We start from the raw sequence: 15,292 nt of genomic DNA on the forward strand, positions 1-15,292 counted from the left end.
TTAATTATCTCGAGAGTGAGATATCTCGTTGGCGTATGCTAGGTAGGATGGAGTACACTCGCCGGAGTATGCACTCGTTTGAGGGTACCCAGAAAGCCAGAAAGTGGAGAGTGGAGACCCACACAAGTGACCTAGCTCCTAGTCTATAAAAAGCTTAGAAGGATAATTATTATTATTGATGGTACACATTAAACGTTGACAAGTGCGGGATTTAAACGTCCTCTGCCGAATGTAGCTAGCAGCCCTGCCTCCCAATGACAAGTTTACATGAAGACCTTTATAATTGTCGTGACTTGTGAGTGTACAGTGTACACCAAATGGCTCAATAGCATGGATAGTGGACATAGGTGACGCGTCAATGCGCCCCCCCCCCCCCCCTTCCGCACACCCCAACACCCCACCTCCTAGCTAGCCCGACAGTTGATGGGGTTATACTCACTAATGATTTTATTTTAATTGTCTCCTAATAGCTTAGGAAATAAAATGTGTAACGGGCAGTGTTACGTTTTTAATAGCTGCTTAGAGCCTACTAATTGATGTTGTTTTGCCCGCATCCTCGCTGAGCGGCATCTCATTTGGTAAAATACACTTCATCGATGTACAAAATATCCTTAAATTTTCCAGGACTTAAATTCACTCTTTTAAACAGACGGACAAACTTTGCCTTTAATCCCATTAGTATCGCACGGATATCAAGGTCGTCCTCGATAGTGGATAACGCTAACTACTAAGTGCTAATTAGCACACTGCTGCTACCCTGGGGTATTGTAAATATGTGACCGTCGAATTATTCGTTTGGCAACATGCCCCAGCGATAAAGCATTACTTTAATAATACTACTTCTTCACAGACCATGGACAATGGCTCCAGCGGGGAGGAGAAACTAGTGAAACGGGTGGTAAAGCTGAACCAGCTGGCGCCGACGGAGACGGTGCGACCGGACAGGGTGGGGCAGAAGGCTGAGGAGACCCTGGACCGGGAGCAGGCGCTGTTCGACCGCGTCACGTATGAGACCGAGCGCGCCCGCGGCAGCCACAGCGAGAACTCCACCCACCGGGACAAGGATGGCCGCAGGGTAGAGAACTTCAGAGAGGGTACCTTTGTCTCGTTTTAAAAGCTTGTGGCTTTTATTTGTTACTTATTGCAAAAAATCTGTGATAATAATCTAGATGCAACGATAATCGTTGCATCTAGATTATTATCACAGATTTAAATAAATATTTTAGAAATTAATCGGCACTATAAGACTCGTTTCATATAAGTGCTTCGGAAAACAAGCGACCAACCAATTTTGTAACAGGAAATTGACCACTCTAACAATTTACAGGGCGCGTTTAATTATTGGAATAAAAATTAGAATACCTGATTCAGTGATCCTCACAATCCATACTAACATTTTAAATGTAAAAGTGTGTCTGTCTGTCTGTTACCTCTTAAGGCCCAAACCGCTAAAGCGATTGTGTTGTTTGAGTCCCTGGAAAGGACATAGGATACTTTTTATCCCAGGAAATGTACGGTTCCCGTACGATAAAAGAATTTTGGCGCAACGGCTCAATAGCATGGATAGTGGCAATAGACAACGCAATAATGTATTTTCAGACGGCACGAGCTCAGAGCCGCCGACGGCGTACGTGTCGAGCTACAACGCGTGGGGCGACCTGGCCAGCTCCACCTCCACCACCCGGACCGAGCTCAGCCTCTCCGATGGTGGCGACGAGGTGAGATTTCATTTTCACTTTTAAGGTAACATTGGGGAACATTGCGCTGCCTGATATATCAACCGGTGACTCTTCTTATTATTCTGAACCTAATCCAGTACGAGCACTTTAAAGTCTAGTATAGATCTAAATCTAAATATTATATTGTATAACTCAAAGGTGACTAACTGACCGACATAGTGATCTATCAACGCACAGCCCAAACCACTGAACGGATCGGGCTCTTTGGCATGTTGGTAGATGTTATGACGTAGGCATCCGCCAAGAAAGGGTTTTGATCAATTCTACCCCAAGGGGGTGAAACAGGGTATGAAAGTTTGTATGAAACTTTATCAATTTTAAACCGATCGGGCTGAGACTTTGATACCTTGATTAATAATAATTAATATTACTTTTTAACGCGAGCAAAGCCGCGGGCAAAAGCTTGTTATATTATAAAGTTTTTGGTGCTAAGCGCTAGCGTTCACTGTAACTGGATTAGCGCCAAAACTAAGCCCTAAACTGGACTAAATTAAATGGATTCAGAAAATGAATCTAGCCCTAAAGGTAGTTAAATCACGTACCTAGGTAGTTACCACGATACGACTTTGATATTCACCCTCGCCCCATAAATATCTGAGAGCATCGATTTCCGTTTCGCGCCCACGCACGCGGCACGACATACATTCTAATGACACCCCACTCTCCACAGAGTTGTAAAATACCAGAAACCGGCAGCTTTATATAATACATACTTAATTATTGTTTGAAGTAGTCGTGGGAATAGTCACAAATTGCCGTACATCTATTATTAGTCGTTTCCTGCATATTAATGAGTTATCAGCTTGTCACGACGTCGGTAGAGTCCTATAAGTAGCTGCTGAGCTATATAAATATAGTTCTCGTTCTCTGGTTCTCGTCCAGCACTTTTTAGTTCCTTTCTCAAACTTTTAAAGTTTCTTTAACTATTAACTCATAAATAGTTGAATAACACGGCTGACGCATATCGTGCATGCAAAATATCTGCGACTTTTTCAAGTTTTATAGAATATGCTGAGTGCTTTTGTTTATGATTTATGAAGTTCCCAGCGAGGTCGAGTAACAACGCACATCGATGTTTGAGAAGACATCGACATCGAGAGTTGCCGCTTTAACAAAAAATACTAAAAATAAATTAAAGTTAATATTTAAGGGGGGCTCCCATACAACAAACGTGATTTTTTGGCCTTCTTTGCTCGTAGTCAATGAAAGCACCGGGAAGGCACTTGTAATTTTCACTAAACCCTCAATTTTATTTTTACTTTAATAATAAAATAAAAATAAAACTTGAGAGGTGTCAAGGGACACCCGGATGGAACGAAGATATAAAAAACACATAAAAGAGAGAGAGAGAGAGAAACACGCGCTACCGCACGGCTTACAACTATAGCATTTTTGCTCTACTTAGTTCTAATACCGACACTTTTGTGAACGAAAGTAGAGTAACTCATGTCGTTACAGCTTTTTCCGTCTAGCCCCCTTTCGCAACGCGCGATAAGGAACTTTGTTCCAAAAAAAACCACAATTTTTGCCTACTTTCGCTCTCTAGCGGTACGGAACCCTTCGTGCACGAGTCCGACTTGCACTTGGCCGATTTTTTAGAAACGTAGTAGAGCACTTTAGGGAGATCGCAGACGACACACTTCTTGTGTGATCGAGTCTGCGGCGCCCATACAGTCGGCATGGCCGCGCCATGCCGACTGTGAGACTCCCTTTATGTTATATTGGATCTTAGGGAAGTTTTAGTCTTAGAGCCCCCGTAGACTGCAGACTTTTAATCGACCAATAGTTTAGTTGGGCTCTTGATCAGTATGAAGCTGTATGAAAATGCGCATATTACAACGATACCGAGTTGGCCGATAATTAAGTTTGATGGACTATCCGCTATACGACTGCCTTCAAATTAACTATCGGCAAATATAATATATTCTGTGCTATCGGCAAACTGTCGGCCGATGCTAAATCAGTACGACGTTTTTCCACGCGCGCACACAACGCCGATTGTTTGGTCGACCGACTCGGCAGAAATCCAAATCGAGTATTTTCCATTCAAATTTTATCGCTGTAAAAGGAACCATAGACTTGGGGTCACCAATAATTAGTTTCACTCGGGGTCCATTTTGAGAAATGCAAAGACCTTCGCGGTCCACACATTTTATAAAAAAAATTATAACAAAGGTAATTACGGAAATTACAAAGGTAATAAAATCATATCAATGAGCAAAGTGACAATGTTTGTTGCTTGTTCGAAGTTAAATTGATGCAAGCTATTGACATTAAATCCTGGATATGGTCAGCAGTAAGTCGAGACCGAAATTTATTTTTAACGAAGTTCATCTTCTAACATGCTTGGTCCGCACACAATGGGTCGGCGGTCTGGATGCGGACCGCGGTCCGCCATTTGGTGACCCCTGCCATAGACGGTCGTGCGAGAGCAATCGGCCAACTCTCTCTCGGTTGTCTACCGAGCCAACCAACAAACCAACCAACCCAACAGTTTAGTTGGCGTAGTGTGCGCGCTAACAGCCCAACCCGACCAAACTATCGGCCGACAGAAAGTCTGCAGTCTGCGGGGGCTCGACTCTATCAATCGACATTACCAACCAGATCCCGACATATGACACGTAGCGTGATTTTTCTACGACTACTTCTACGATATCCCCGCAGTTCCCGTCCAACCCGCCGCACGGTCGTCGGCGCTCGCACGAGTCAGCGCTCCCGGGCACGCCGTACCACCCCGCGTGGCGCTCCGCCGACAGCCTCGCCCCCGACTCCGCCTTCGGCACCTCGCTCGCCGACATCATGGAGAGCCCCGCCAACAAGGTAGCTAAGCACACCCACCGGTAGAGGGTTTTTACCCAACCACCATGGAAACGGTCTAACTCTTTTGCATTTCTCCTGTAGCCTGTGTCTATGATACACTTGCTGTACCACACCCGCTCGAGTCTAATGGAGTTTCGGTGGTACGATACGGATACTATTTATGGCTCCTGATCCCAGCATCAATGTATATCTATATTTTGTACATGCTAACTTGGTGTTGGATGCACCTGTGAGTTGTGACTGTGGTATTTTAAACTTACAATAAACGAGGACGCCAGACTGTTGGTACACATACAGCTCCATATAACAACTCGCAAAAGGTGCGCTCTGTCGGCACTGCTGGCTAATGACACGAAACTAAACAATGGGTATTTATAGCTTATAATAAATATTTAAAGCTTATAATAAGCTTCGCTAATCGATTTCCATCCAAATATTTATGCTGGAATGAGGCCTTCCGTTGGCGGCATTTGTAGGTCAGGTAGTAATCGGGTCGGTGCTATATAGAGGTACTGTAGACCGTAGAAGGCATACGCTCGAATTTGTACGACCAATGATTCATTGGTCGTACAGATTCGAGTCGATGACCTGAGAGTTGAGACCATCATGCCAATCGACTGACACTTTGTCGGGTGTCCTGTTAGAAATTATACTTTAGTTATTAACGATGTTAGTGGCGGCCGATAAGAAAGATCTTCCGACCGAGCGAGATAGCATGCTCGGTCAAGCCGAAGCCCACTGACGTCATTTCAGTTGTCAAAACGTTTACGTGACAATAGATAGCTAAAGTAGCCAAAGAAAATCCACCCTCTACCTCCCACACTCTTACGCACCTCCCTTTCTCAGCACGCTGTACGTACGTACGTTCGGGCTTTCCCCGAAAAGCGGGACTGAGCCTGTCACATTTAATTTTGATGAAAAAATCGGGAAGTCCCGCCAAAATCGGAACGTCTGATTGCAACACTGGTACCGCCACACCACTCCTCGGAGACCTGTGGTATTCTTCGATGCACTTGTGTTGTCAGGTGTGGGTAGAAGCTACCCGTGCAATGACCAGGAGAGGGTCCCGTGCTCTGCTTGCTGACCGGTCTTTGTAGCTTTTGGCTACCCCGTTCAAACCAGACACGAGTTCAACCGGCGCGGACGCTCAACGCCGGCTTATGGTCGAGGCGACCCGGTTGCTTGATGTCTGCTGACGTGGTGCGGAGGGGCGGGGAGTGTTCGTGTCGGTGGTCACCAATTTAACGACGTTAGTGGCGAGTGGCGACCGAAAAGGAAGATCTTTCGACCGAGAGAGATAGCAGGCTCGGTCAGGCCGAAGCTCACTGACGTCATTTCAGACGTTGTATATATCTTGCCGTCTCCGAAACTTCGATAGATGATGCAGGATGCAGGATTGTTAGACGAATTGTGGGTACTGCCACTATATAAAATCGTGCTTTATTTCGTAAATTAAGTTACACTTTAGGTGTCACATTTAAATATAGAAGAACTCTCTATTTTCCTACCTACTGACACTACGCGTCTTCACTACATGGTGTAAAATAAGATGGTCATGAATCATGATGCCAGTACCAATGACATCAAGTAACTCGTCCAGGTGTGTCTCCGCGACGACCTGTCGCGTGGCAGCTCGGAGGAGCGGCGGTCGCGCACGGCGTGGCGGCTGGTGCGCAACGCCGCCGCCGCCGCCGCCGCCGTCGGCGCCTTCAGCTCTAAGGTCGACGCCGCCACCACGCCGCTGCCCGCCACGCCGCTGCCGCCGCAGGTACCCCCATATGGTAGTAATGGCGAAATTGATTCGTAGGCAGATGACGAATCTGCTTATATCGGGTTATGGCAAATTAACTATTTTAGTCACGATCAGCAGTCAGCTGCATTAAACATAGCCCAATCGAATAAACCTGGTCCGTCATCTTGCCTATAAATCAATTTCTCTGATGGTACACCTTATGGATACTGTTAAAAGCTAAAATAATGAAATGAAATTGAAACACGCGTGACGAAAAACATTCGACGCGGACATGACTGTTATCGCGTAATTACGTATTGGACAATTATGTAGTGTTTGTGATAATTTTATTTTACGTCAAACTCCGTACGTTACGGGGAGTGTGACCACCATCCACTGTTTCAATTGTTTTAAGGTATACTCTTCTTAATGCATCGTCGGTCATTGACAAAAAATAAAAACTTAGCGAATTATACGTTACATCAGATGAGTTCCCTATTCTGATGCAACGCATAATTTGTCTCCTTCTCTGTCTTCAGGACATAACTGAAGGTAGAGCGCCAGACTACGAACCTAAAACAGAGAAGAAGCAGCCGGACCGTCCGAATGAAAAAGAGGAGAACATTGGTGAAACCAGCCCTGAGGTATTATGTGATTATATGGTGAATTATATCTGAAAAGCGACATGATTGAGTGTGGTCTCAAATTCTAAACACGAAAGTGTTCCTGTATCTCTATTTGTTGCCCGTTTCGTTAAAAACATAACATGCAGATGTCTCAGACGCCCAGGAATAGACATGGGATAGTCTTCCAATGATTACATTTTTTTTTAACATCAGATGCTCAGGGAGATGGGTGGGACGAGGAAAGAAGAAAAGGTTGAATGATAATGATGCAATATTCCTTAGATTTAGCGGATATACAACACGGTTAAATTACCTTGACGCATCACTGGAATGCAATAACCTGCCCACTTTATAATAACGTCATCAAACCATGCGTCAAGTTAATGTGACCGCGTTATAACAGCTAGCATATCTCCAGGGTCTGGACCCGGAGTCGCTGATGTTCCGCGACGGGCGGCGGCGCATCGACATGGTGCTGGTGTACGAGCAGGAGGAGTTCGGCGTCATGACCGAGGCCGAGGCGCGCCGCCGCGACTACAGGAAGACCTTCCAGGTACTGCAAGATATACGTGTAGACCAGTAGCCCTAGCACGGCCACCAGTACAAATGCGAAAGTATAGACAAACTGTGGACATAAACTAAAGGTGCCGTTCCGATTTTTACCGCGGCCAATCGCGACCGACAAAAATTCAATTAAAATGCCACTTTATGATAGACTATAATTAGTATATGTCATAGAGTAGGATATTATTTGAATTTTTAGGAGTATAGTCTGTCATAAAGTATCATTTTAATTGAATTTTTGGGAACGAAAAAAGATTACGAACCTTAAGAGGATACCACAGCAGCTAGAGAAATGAAAAAAAAGTACGTGTAATATCTATAGCTGTCTCCCTTACCTCAAGCCTATACCGCAGAACGCGATAGAGACAACTGCAGAAAATCCAGAAAATCAACGATTCGTTGTCCCCTGATTCCTTCTCCAAAACTTAACCGATTTAAGTACTTTTTTCATTAAAGATTAAAAAAAGGCGTGTTCCTATGTTTTGCTTTTTTTGTATAATCTATCCAAATCTGTTTTCTGGACGTTTGAACACAGTGGAAAATCTGGCCATTTTTTTGGGTTTTTGAACGTTCATATCTTATTTAATAATTAAATTATGAAAAAAAGGTATATTAGTGGCCGTAGATATTCAGGAAAAAAATTATAACTCTACTAGCATTATCCAGGGAGGAAACAAGGGACAGCGTTTGTATGGGAAAAATGGCGGTGTGGAATCCTCTTAAGTTTATATACACAAGAGAGAAGTGCTAGAGAGGTTCCCAAACTTATTCTGTCTACCGCCCACTTTAAGAACAAATTATATTTTAGCGCCCCCATTGTTTCAATTTAAAATGCATCCTGATGAAATAAATCACCCACCATGCCTCTACACAACGCCCCCATTTTTTTTCTGGGTCCCACACCGCCGCCCTTCAGTCCTTCAGCGCCCACAAGGGAGTGTTATCAGCCACAATGGGAAAGGTACTGGTGTAGACTATACGTCTATAAGCAGTTAAAAAAAGATCATCAAAGCGAGGACTTTGGCTGAATTTACCAATAATTGTAGCCAACCATCATTGGTTTTCGGTATTAATAATTAAGCGTCTCAATGATTTTCATTTAGCGCTGATCTCTTCTTGGTGCAGCATCTCGTTGACTTCATGCCTTGCCTATTCAAACATTGACCCGTTTTGGACTAATACACGTGAATTCGTCTAGGACTGCCGACTGCCCATTGCCGACGTCGATAATTGTGCATGGTAAAATAAGGTTGTCCATAAAATGGTGCAAAGTACGTTGTGCAGTAAAGTATGTCGTAACCGGTCATGAATACGGACACGAAACGAAGCGCAAGTGCGCCACCAAGCGGCGAATTGGTGCAATTTAGTTATGGCGCGCTTCGACAGAGTCGTAAAGCTCTGGTGGGGCGGAGTGCCTCTCACTTTCGCTCCAGTCGTCGACCAGACAACCAGTGCTTACGGAACTGTCCTACGTTTCGCTTTGTGTCAAGTGTATAGTGTAATGTGCTGTGAAGTGTTGAGTGAATAGTGATTGTGTACAGTGTTATAAGTTATAACTGAGACATCTGATTTGAAGACAATTAATAAACAACTTGATTTTTACAAGTTTTGTTCTTTTGCACGATACCCATCTAAGCCCACAATGTCTGAAGGTTCTGATCTAAATTCTGATCCTCCGACATCAGAATTGGGATCAAATCGTGCAAAAGAGGCAAATAACCTTGAGAAAAATGAAGATCAGTGGCGGGTACTTTTCGAAATTCAGAATCAACAAATTCGTGAATTGATACAAACATTGAAGACACCAGCTGTGAGTAATAACGTTATTTTGCCAGAGTTTAATCCGGATAGGCAAGATGCGGATGCGCGATCGTGGTGTGCAACGGCCGATCTGTGTTTGGACGGAGATGTTGTCCAAGGCGGGCAACTGATTATGATGCTAAGTAAGGCATTAAGAGGCTCCGCATCGGCATGGCTGCCACAAATTACCTACCCAGGAATTACTTGGTCCCAGTTTAAAGAATTATTCACGGCTAGATTTGTAACCGTTGAAACTTCAGCGGCTACCCTCATAAATTTAAATAATGAAAAGCCAAAAGAAAACGAGACCTATTCCGCCTACGCCAGTCGTCTTATAACGTCGCTGCTCAGCCGATGGAAGAATGTGAGTGTAGAACAAATTGCAGTGTCAACTGTGGTCGCTCATTTGGCACAAATTGACAGCCGTCTGCAACGACTTGCTTTTACAACGGAGCTAACAACGCGCAGTCAGCTGCAACAAGAACTGCAGGCCTTCTCGTTTTTAAAACGCAAGGCTCCTGTAGATTCCCGGCATGACGTCACGAACGAGAAACGTATGAAGCAAGAAACGTTTCCGCAAATCAAATGTCATGCGTGTGGCAAGCTCGGACATAAGCAAGCACACTGTCGCACGAAGAAAATTGACATTAAGAAGCCTGCGTCTACTGCTTCTGCGTCAGGGGTGGTACAGCGTTCTCCAGCCGGCAGCAACGCTATCACCTGCTACAAGTGTGGCAACCTTGGCCACATCGCCAGCCGCTGTACTGCGAGTGGATCCAGCGCTGCTGCAACCCCAACGGTGAAGCGTGTCGACCTGTGTGAAGTCACACCCCCGTCTAGTACCTTAAGTCACTTTGGTGAGTGTTTTAAATTCGATTTTGACTCCGGTGCCGAATGCTCATTAATGAAAGAGTGTGTTTCAAATAAATTTAGCGGGAAACGAATTAATAATTTGGTCTCATTAATGGGCATAGGCGATAAAAATGTCAATTGTACCTTGCAAATATTAAGTCGAGTAGAAATTAATGGATATTCAATCGAGATTCTATTTCACGTTTTGCCTGATGCCTTTTTGCGAAGTGATATTCTCATAGGCCGCGAGATTTTGAGTAACGGGTTTTCTGTAACGATGAGTGCGACTAACTTTATTTTAACGAAAGATGTAACTGTAAATTACTGTAGTCCTAAGAATGTAACGTCGTCTTGCAATAATTTTGATATGATTGATACTGACGTGCCTGCCGATAAGGTCATTGAACTGGTAGGTATTTTAAGACAATACTCGGATTTCTTCATTATGGGTTTTCCTACTACGCGTGTAAGTACGGGTGAGTTAGTGATAAGACTAGTGGATACTAATCGTACAGTACAAAGACGTCCTTACAGACTATCACCGAATGAGCGTGAAGTTATGCGTAATAGAGTGGACGAGCTATTACAAGCGGGAATAGTAAGACCAAGTAATTCGCCTTTTGCTAGTCCCGCCTTATTAGTAAAGAAACACGATGGCTCGGACCGCATGTGCATAGACTATAGGGAACTGAACGCGAATACAGTACCTGACCGATATCCTCTCCCGCTCATTTCCGACCAGATATCGCGACTTAGTGGCGCAAATTATTTCACAAAACTGGATTGCGCTAGCGGCTTTCATTTAATACCAGTCCAGTCCGAGTCTATTGAACGTACAGCTTTTATTACGCCGGACGGCCAGTATGAATTTTTAACTATGCCCTTCGGTCTTCGTAATGCTATCTCTGTTTTTCAACGTGCTATCATAAGAGCATTAGGTGATCTTGCTAATCAATACGTCGTGGTATACGTCGATGATATTTTAATTATTTCAGACTCTATTATTCAAGGTTTAGAGAGGTTAAAGATAGTTCTAGATACACTTACAAAGGCAGGTTTCTCACTAAATCTTAAAAAGTGTTCTTTCCTTAAAACTAGAATAGAGTTCTTAGGATATGAGGTAGAAGCAGGTGAAGTTAAACCAAATAAGCGGAAAATAGAAGCCCTGTCTGCATTACCCTCACCCCAGTCAATAACGCAGGTAAGACAATTTGTTGGACTAGCCTCGTATTTTCGACAGTTTGTGCCGAACTTCTCGCGTCTTATGGGTCCAATTTACAAACTTACCTCAGGAAAATGTCCCTTTCAGTGGACTTCTAAATGCGAGGAAGCACGGCAGAAAGTGATCGAAATTCTAACCAATGCACCTGTGCTAATGATTTTTGATCCAAAATATCCGGTGGAACTACACACTGACGCGAGTGCTGATGGGTACGGGGCAATATTATTCCAGATTGTAGAAGGTAAGCGTCGCCCTGTGGCCTACTATAGCAAACGCACGTCCCCAGCTGAATCGAGGTACCACTCCTATGAGTTGGAGACACTCGCTGTCGTCAATGCGGTAAGAAATTTCAGGCAATACTTGCACGGTCGAAAATTCACAGTAGTCACCGATTGTAATTCTTTGAAGCTTTCGCGAACAAAAATTGATCTTACGCCGAGGGTTCACAGATGGTGGATGTTTTTGCAAATGTTCGATTTCGACGTAAATTATAAGGTAGGTAAACAAATGGGACATGTTGATTTCTTGTCTAGAAACTTAATACAGCAGCCGGGTACTTTGAGACGTCCCATAGAAAAGGTGGAGCAAAGGCGAGTTGACTTGGCCGAATTATCCAGCAATTGGCTTCATGCAGAACAGCAGCGAGATGAAGAAATTAAGAAATTAATTTCTGATCTCGACCAGGGATAGTTAAGTGATGACATTTCTAAAACTTACGAGGTTAGGTCAGGCATACTTCATCGTAAGATACAGCGGAACGGTAGGGCAAAATGTTTACCCATCGTCCCTCGTGCTATGCGCTGGTCGGTCATAAACAATGTTCATGACTCTCTAGTGCATCTCGGGTGGGAAAAAACGTTAGAAAAACTGTATGATCATTATTGGTTCGAGGGAATGAGTCGACATGTGCGAAAATTTGTTGATAATTGTGTGACATGCAAAATGGCTAAGTCTCGTTCAGGTAAGGTACAGGCCGAACTTCAACCTATACCAAAAATTGCTGTACCGTGGCATACAATACATATTGATGCCACAGGCAAGTTGAGTGGAAAGAATGATAGTAAAGAGTATGTGTTTGTCCTGATCGATGCATTTACAAAGTACGTTCTACTATTTCACACTAAAAACATTGACACTAAAAGTAGTATTAGGGCAGTGAAAAATAGCGTAGCACTTTTTGGTGCACCTGCACGTATAATTGCAGATCAAGGTCGATGCTTCGCTAGTAAAGAGTTTCAAGATTTTTGTACCAGTAAGAACATCGACCTTCATCTTATAGCAACGGGTTCGTGTCGCGCTAATGGTCAGGTGGAACGAGTAATGAGCGTGTTAAAGTCTATGCTTACCGCAGTTGAATCTGACAAAGAAAAGTCTTGGCAAGATTCTTTAGGAGACGTACAGCTAGCACTCAATTGTTCTGTAAGTCGGGTGACAAAAGCCAGTCCATTGGAACTTTTCATAGGCAAAGTAGCTCGCCCTTTAGACCTAATGGCAAACGATAGCGAAGAGATAATCGATCTTGACCACGTTAGGCAATCGGCATCTGAAGGCATACAAAAATCGGCTATTTACAATAATACTCGTTTTGATAGCAGCAAGGCAGGCGTGAATAGATTTTCGATTGGTGACTTTGTTTTAATTGAAAATGAGGAACGCAATCAGACGAAACTAGATATTAAGTATAGAGGGCCATTTCAAATAATTGAAGTTTTAGATGGTGACCGATATGTTTTAAGATCCTTGGCAAATAAGCGCACCTATAAGTACGCGCATGATCGAATTAGAAAGATGCCCGAAAGTCAGGTACCTATTGAGATTGTTGAGGATAATGAGGTGGAGAATGAAGAAATGTTGCCATAGTTAAAAGCAGTACAGGATTCACATTCACACAAGTGTGGAGACTGTACCAGGATGCTGTAGCCGTAGTCCGGTAGAAATCGGCATCTGCCCTATGGGTAGTCCGTGGATAGGCGGTAGGCAGTAGTCCTGGGTGGTACAGTCGGATCAGGCCGTGTAGCATTGATCATAGAGTCGTAGTGTGACTCGGGCTCTCCTTATGGGAAGCTATGTGTTTGAGCAGGTTTACAAACCTATGAATAGAGAATGTGGATCCTAAGGCTGTCATTGATTTGTCATTGATTTTATTTTGAAAAACTTTATTAAAATGATTCTCAAAAGGTACATGATTAAAGTTAGTCGTAGTTTTTGAATTACTATTAGGATAATTGATTAGTTTGAACTAGTTTTAATGCTTTTTGTAAACAAATCTAATCGCTGAGATAAATTGAATGGAGTAAATAGTTAGTTTTCATTTCTCTCCATTGCATAGGTATGGTAGCAAGTTAAAAGGATGGCCGAACAGAGACTTTGTCGTTTTCTTTTCGTTACAGATTAACTGACACACAGGGACGTGTGTCGCACAGGATGGCCGTGTCGTAACCGGTCATGAATACGGACACGAAACGAAGCGCAAGTGCGCCACCAAGCGGCGAATTGGTGCAATTTAGTTATGGCGCGCTTCGACAGAGTCGTAAAGCTCTGGTGGGGCGGAGTGCCTCTCACTTTCGCTCCAGTCGTCGACCAGACAACCAGTGCTTACGGAACTGTCCTACGTTTCGCTTTGTGTCAAGTGTATAGTGTAATGTGCTGTGAAGTGTTGAGTGAATAGTAATTGTGTACAGTGTTATAAGTTATAACTGAGACATCTGATTTGAAGACAATTAATAAACAACTTGATTTTTACAAGTTTTGTTCTTTTGCACGATACCCATCTAAGCCCACAATGTCTGAAGGTTCTGATCTAAATTCTGATCCTCCGACAAGTATAATTATTAATAACATTATGTAATTATCTAGGTGTGTCTTTAGTCTATCTTACTTTAACTACTGCACAAAGCCGTAAAATGCTGGCAGTCGACAATAAATAAAACCGGTACCTCAAAGGTCAAAAGCTGTTTATAATACCTTGACAGAGATAAACAAAAGTAACAGAGATAAATAAAAGTTTGAGTATCCAAAAATTTTTTCACTCAACAAAATCCGTCCTCTGTCTTGACTCTTGCATCATCCATCAGGTTCAGGGGGACTTGCAAAATATATCTTGCCCACATCAAAAGGTCTTGCCTTGCCACCGAACCTTAATCACTAAAGTCGCACGTTTCAGGAGAACCTTATAAAAGAGGGCTTGGAGCTGGAGCTGGAAAACAAGGTGCTGTCGTTCGACGGCAAGTCGTGGTTCCTGAAGATCCACCTGCCGTGGAAGACGGAGATGCGCCTGGCGGAGGTGCTCGGCCTCAAGCTGCCCACCAAGCGGTTCATCACCATCTCCGTCAGGGCCTGGGTGAGTTCACCTCGACAAGAGTTAGGTAATTTAGTTTGCTAGTGCCCTTTTTAACGAGAGCTTGGGTAAGATAACCTCGGGAAGTAAAATTAGATTATTTGGAACAGGCCTTCGAAATTTAGCTATATATGTTTGTGTTAATTACTTGTGGACGATGTAAAAATATAAGATATATAAAAAAGGTTATTACGTTGAATAAAAGAAGCTGTTGCACCCCGGCTGGGGTGGTTTTATAGAAAGAAGTGACATGTTGAAGCACAGATTATTAAGTTGAAGCAAGTCAGGTGTTGAGAGCCTTTCTGCGTTGCTATGTGACACGTCTTGACAGATGCTGGATTGCTTGTGTGTTTTGCCCGTTAAAAAAGGGAATAACCGTGTCATGGTTATTCTAATAGCAGAATCGCATACAATATATAATAGAGAAGTTTTATGTAGGGATTGTTTTGTCTGTTTTATATATTGTTGAAACTACGCGTTACATTGTTACTTTACTAAGCCCTGCACGCAAAAATGCTGTCCACGTAGTTTAATGACGTAGCCATATGGTTAAAAGGTGTTCCGTTTGATTGAGTAAGGAACCAACCACAAATAAATTAA

General features: G+C 43.4%; 1 protein-coding gene across 2 annotated transcripts in view; it reads left to right on the forward strand.

Moving 5' to 3' along the window:
* Window positions 1-15,292, forward strand: part of LOC121727425 (anoctamin-4) — a 43,233-nt gene that overhangs the window by 19,380 nt on the left and 8,561 nt on the right. For both annotated transcript variants that reach the window (XM_042115268.1, XM_042115269.1), the window contains exons 2-8: window positions 851-1,094; window positions 1,600-1,718; window positions 4,404-4,559; window positions 6,160-6,327; window positions 6,831-6,935; window positions 7,336-7,470; window positions 14,519-14,695. In XM_042115268.1, the coding sequence (XP_041971202.1) occupies window positions 854-1,094; window positions 1,600-1,718; window positions 4,404-4,559; window positions 6,160-6,327; window positions 6,831-6,935; window positions 7,336-7,470; window positions 14,519-14,695 (1,101 nt within the window). In that variant the 5' untranslated portion in view covers window positions 851-853. The remainder of the gene's footprint in view (window positions 1-850; window positions 1,095-1,599; window positions 1,719-4,403; window positions 4,560-6,159; window positions 6,328-6,830; window positions 6,936-7,335; window positions 7,471-14,518; window positions 14,696-15,292) is intronic.

Source organism: Aricia agestis, chromosome 5 (genome assembly GCF_905147365.1).
Source record: "Aricia agestis chromosome 5, ilAriAges1.1, whole genome shotgun sequence".
Lineage (NCBI taxonomy): Eukaryota > Metazoa > Arthropoda > Insecta > Lepidoptera > Lycaenidae > Aricia > Aricia agestis.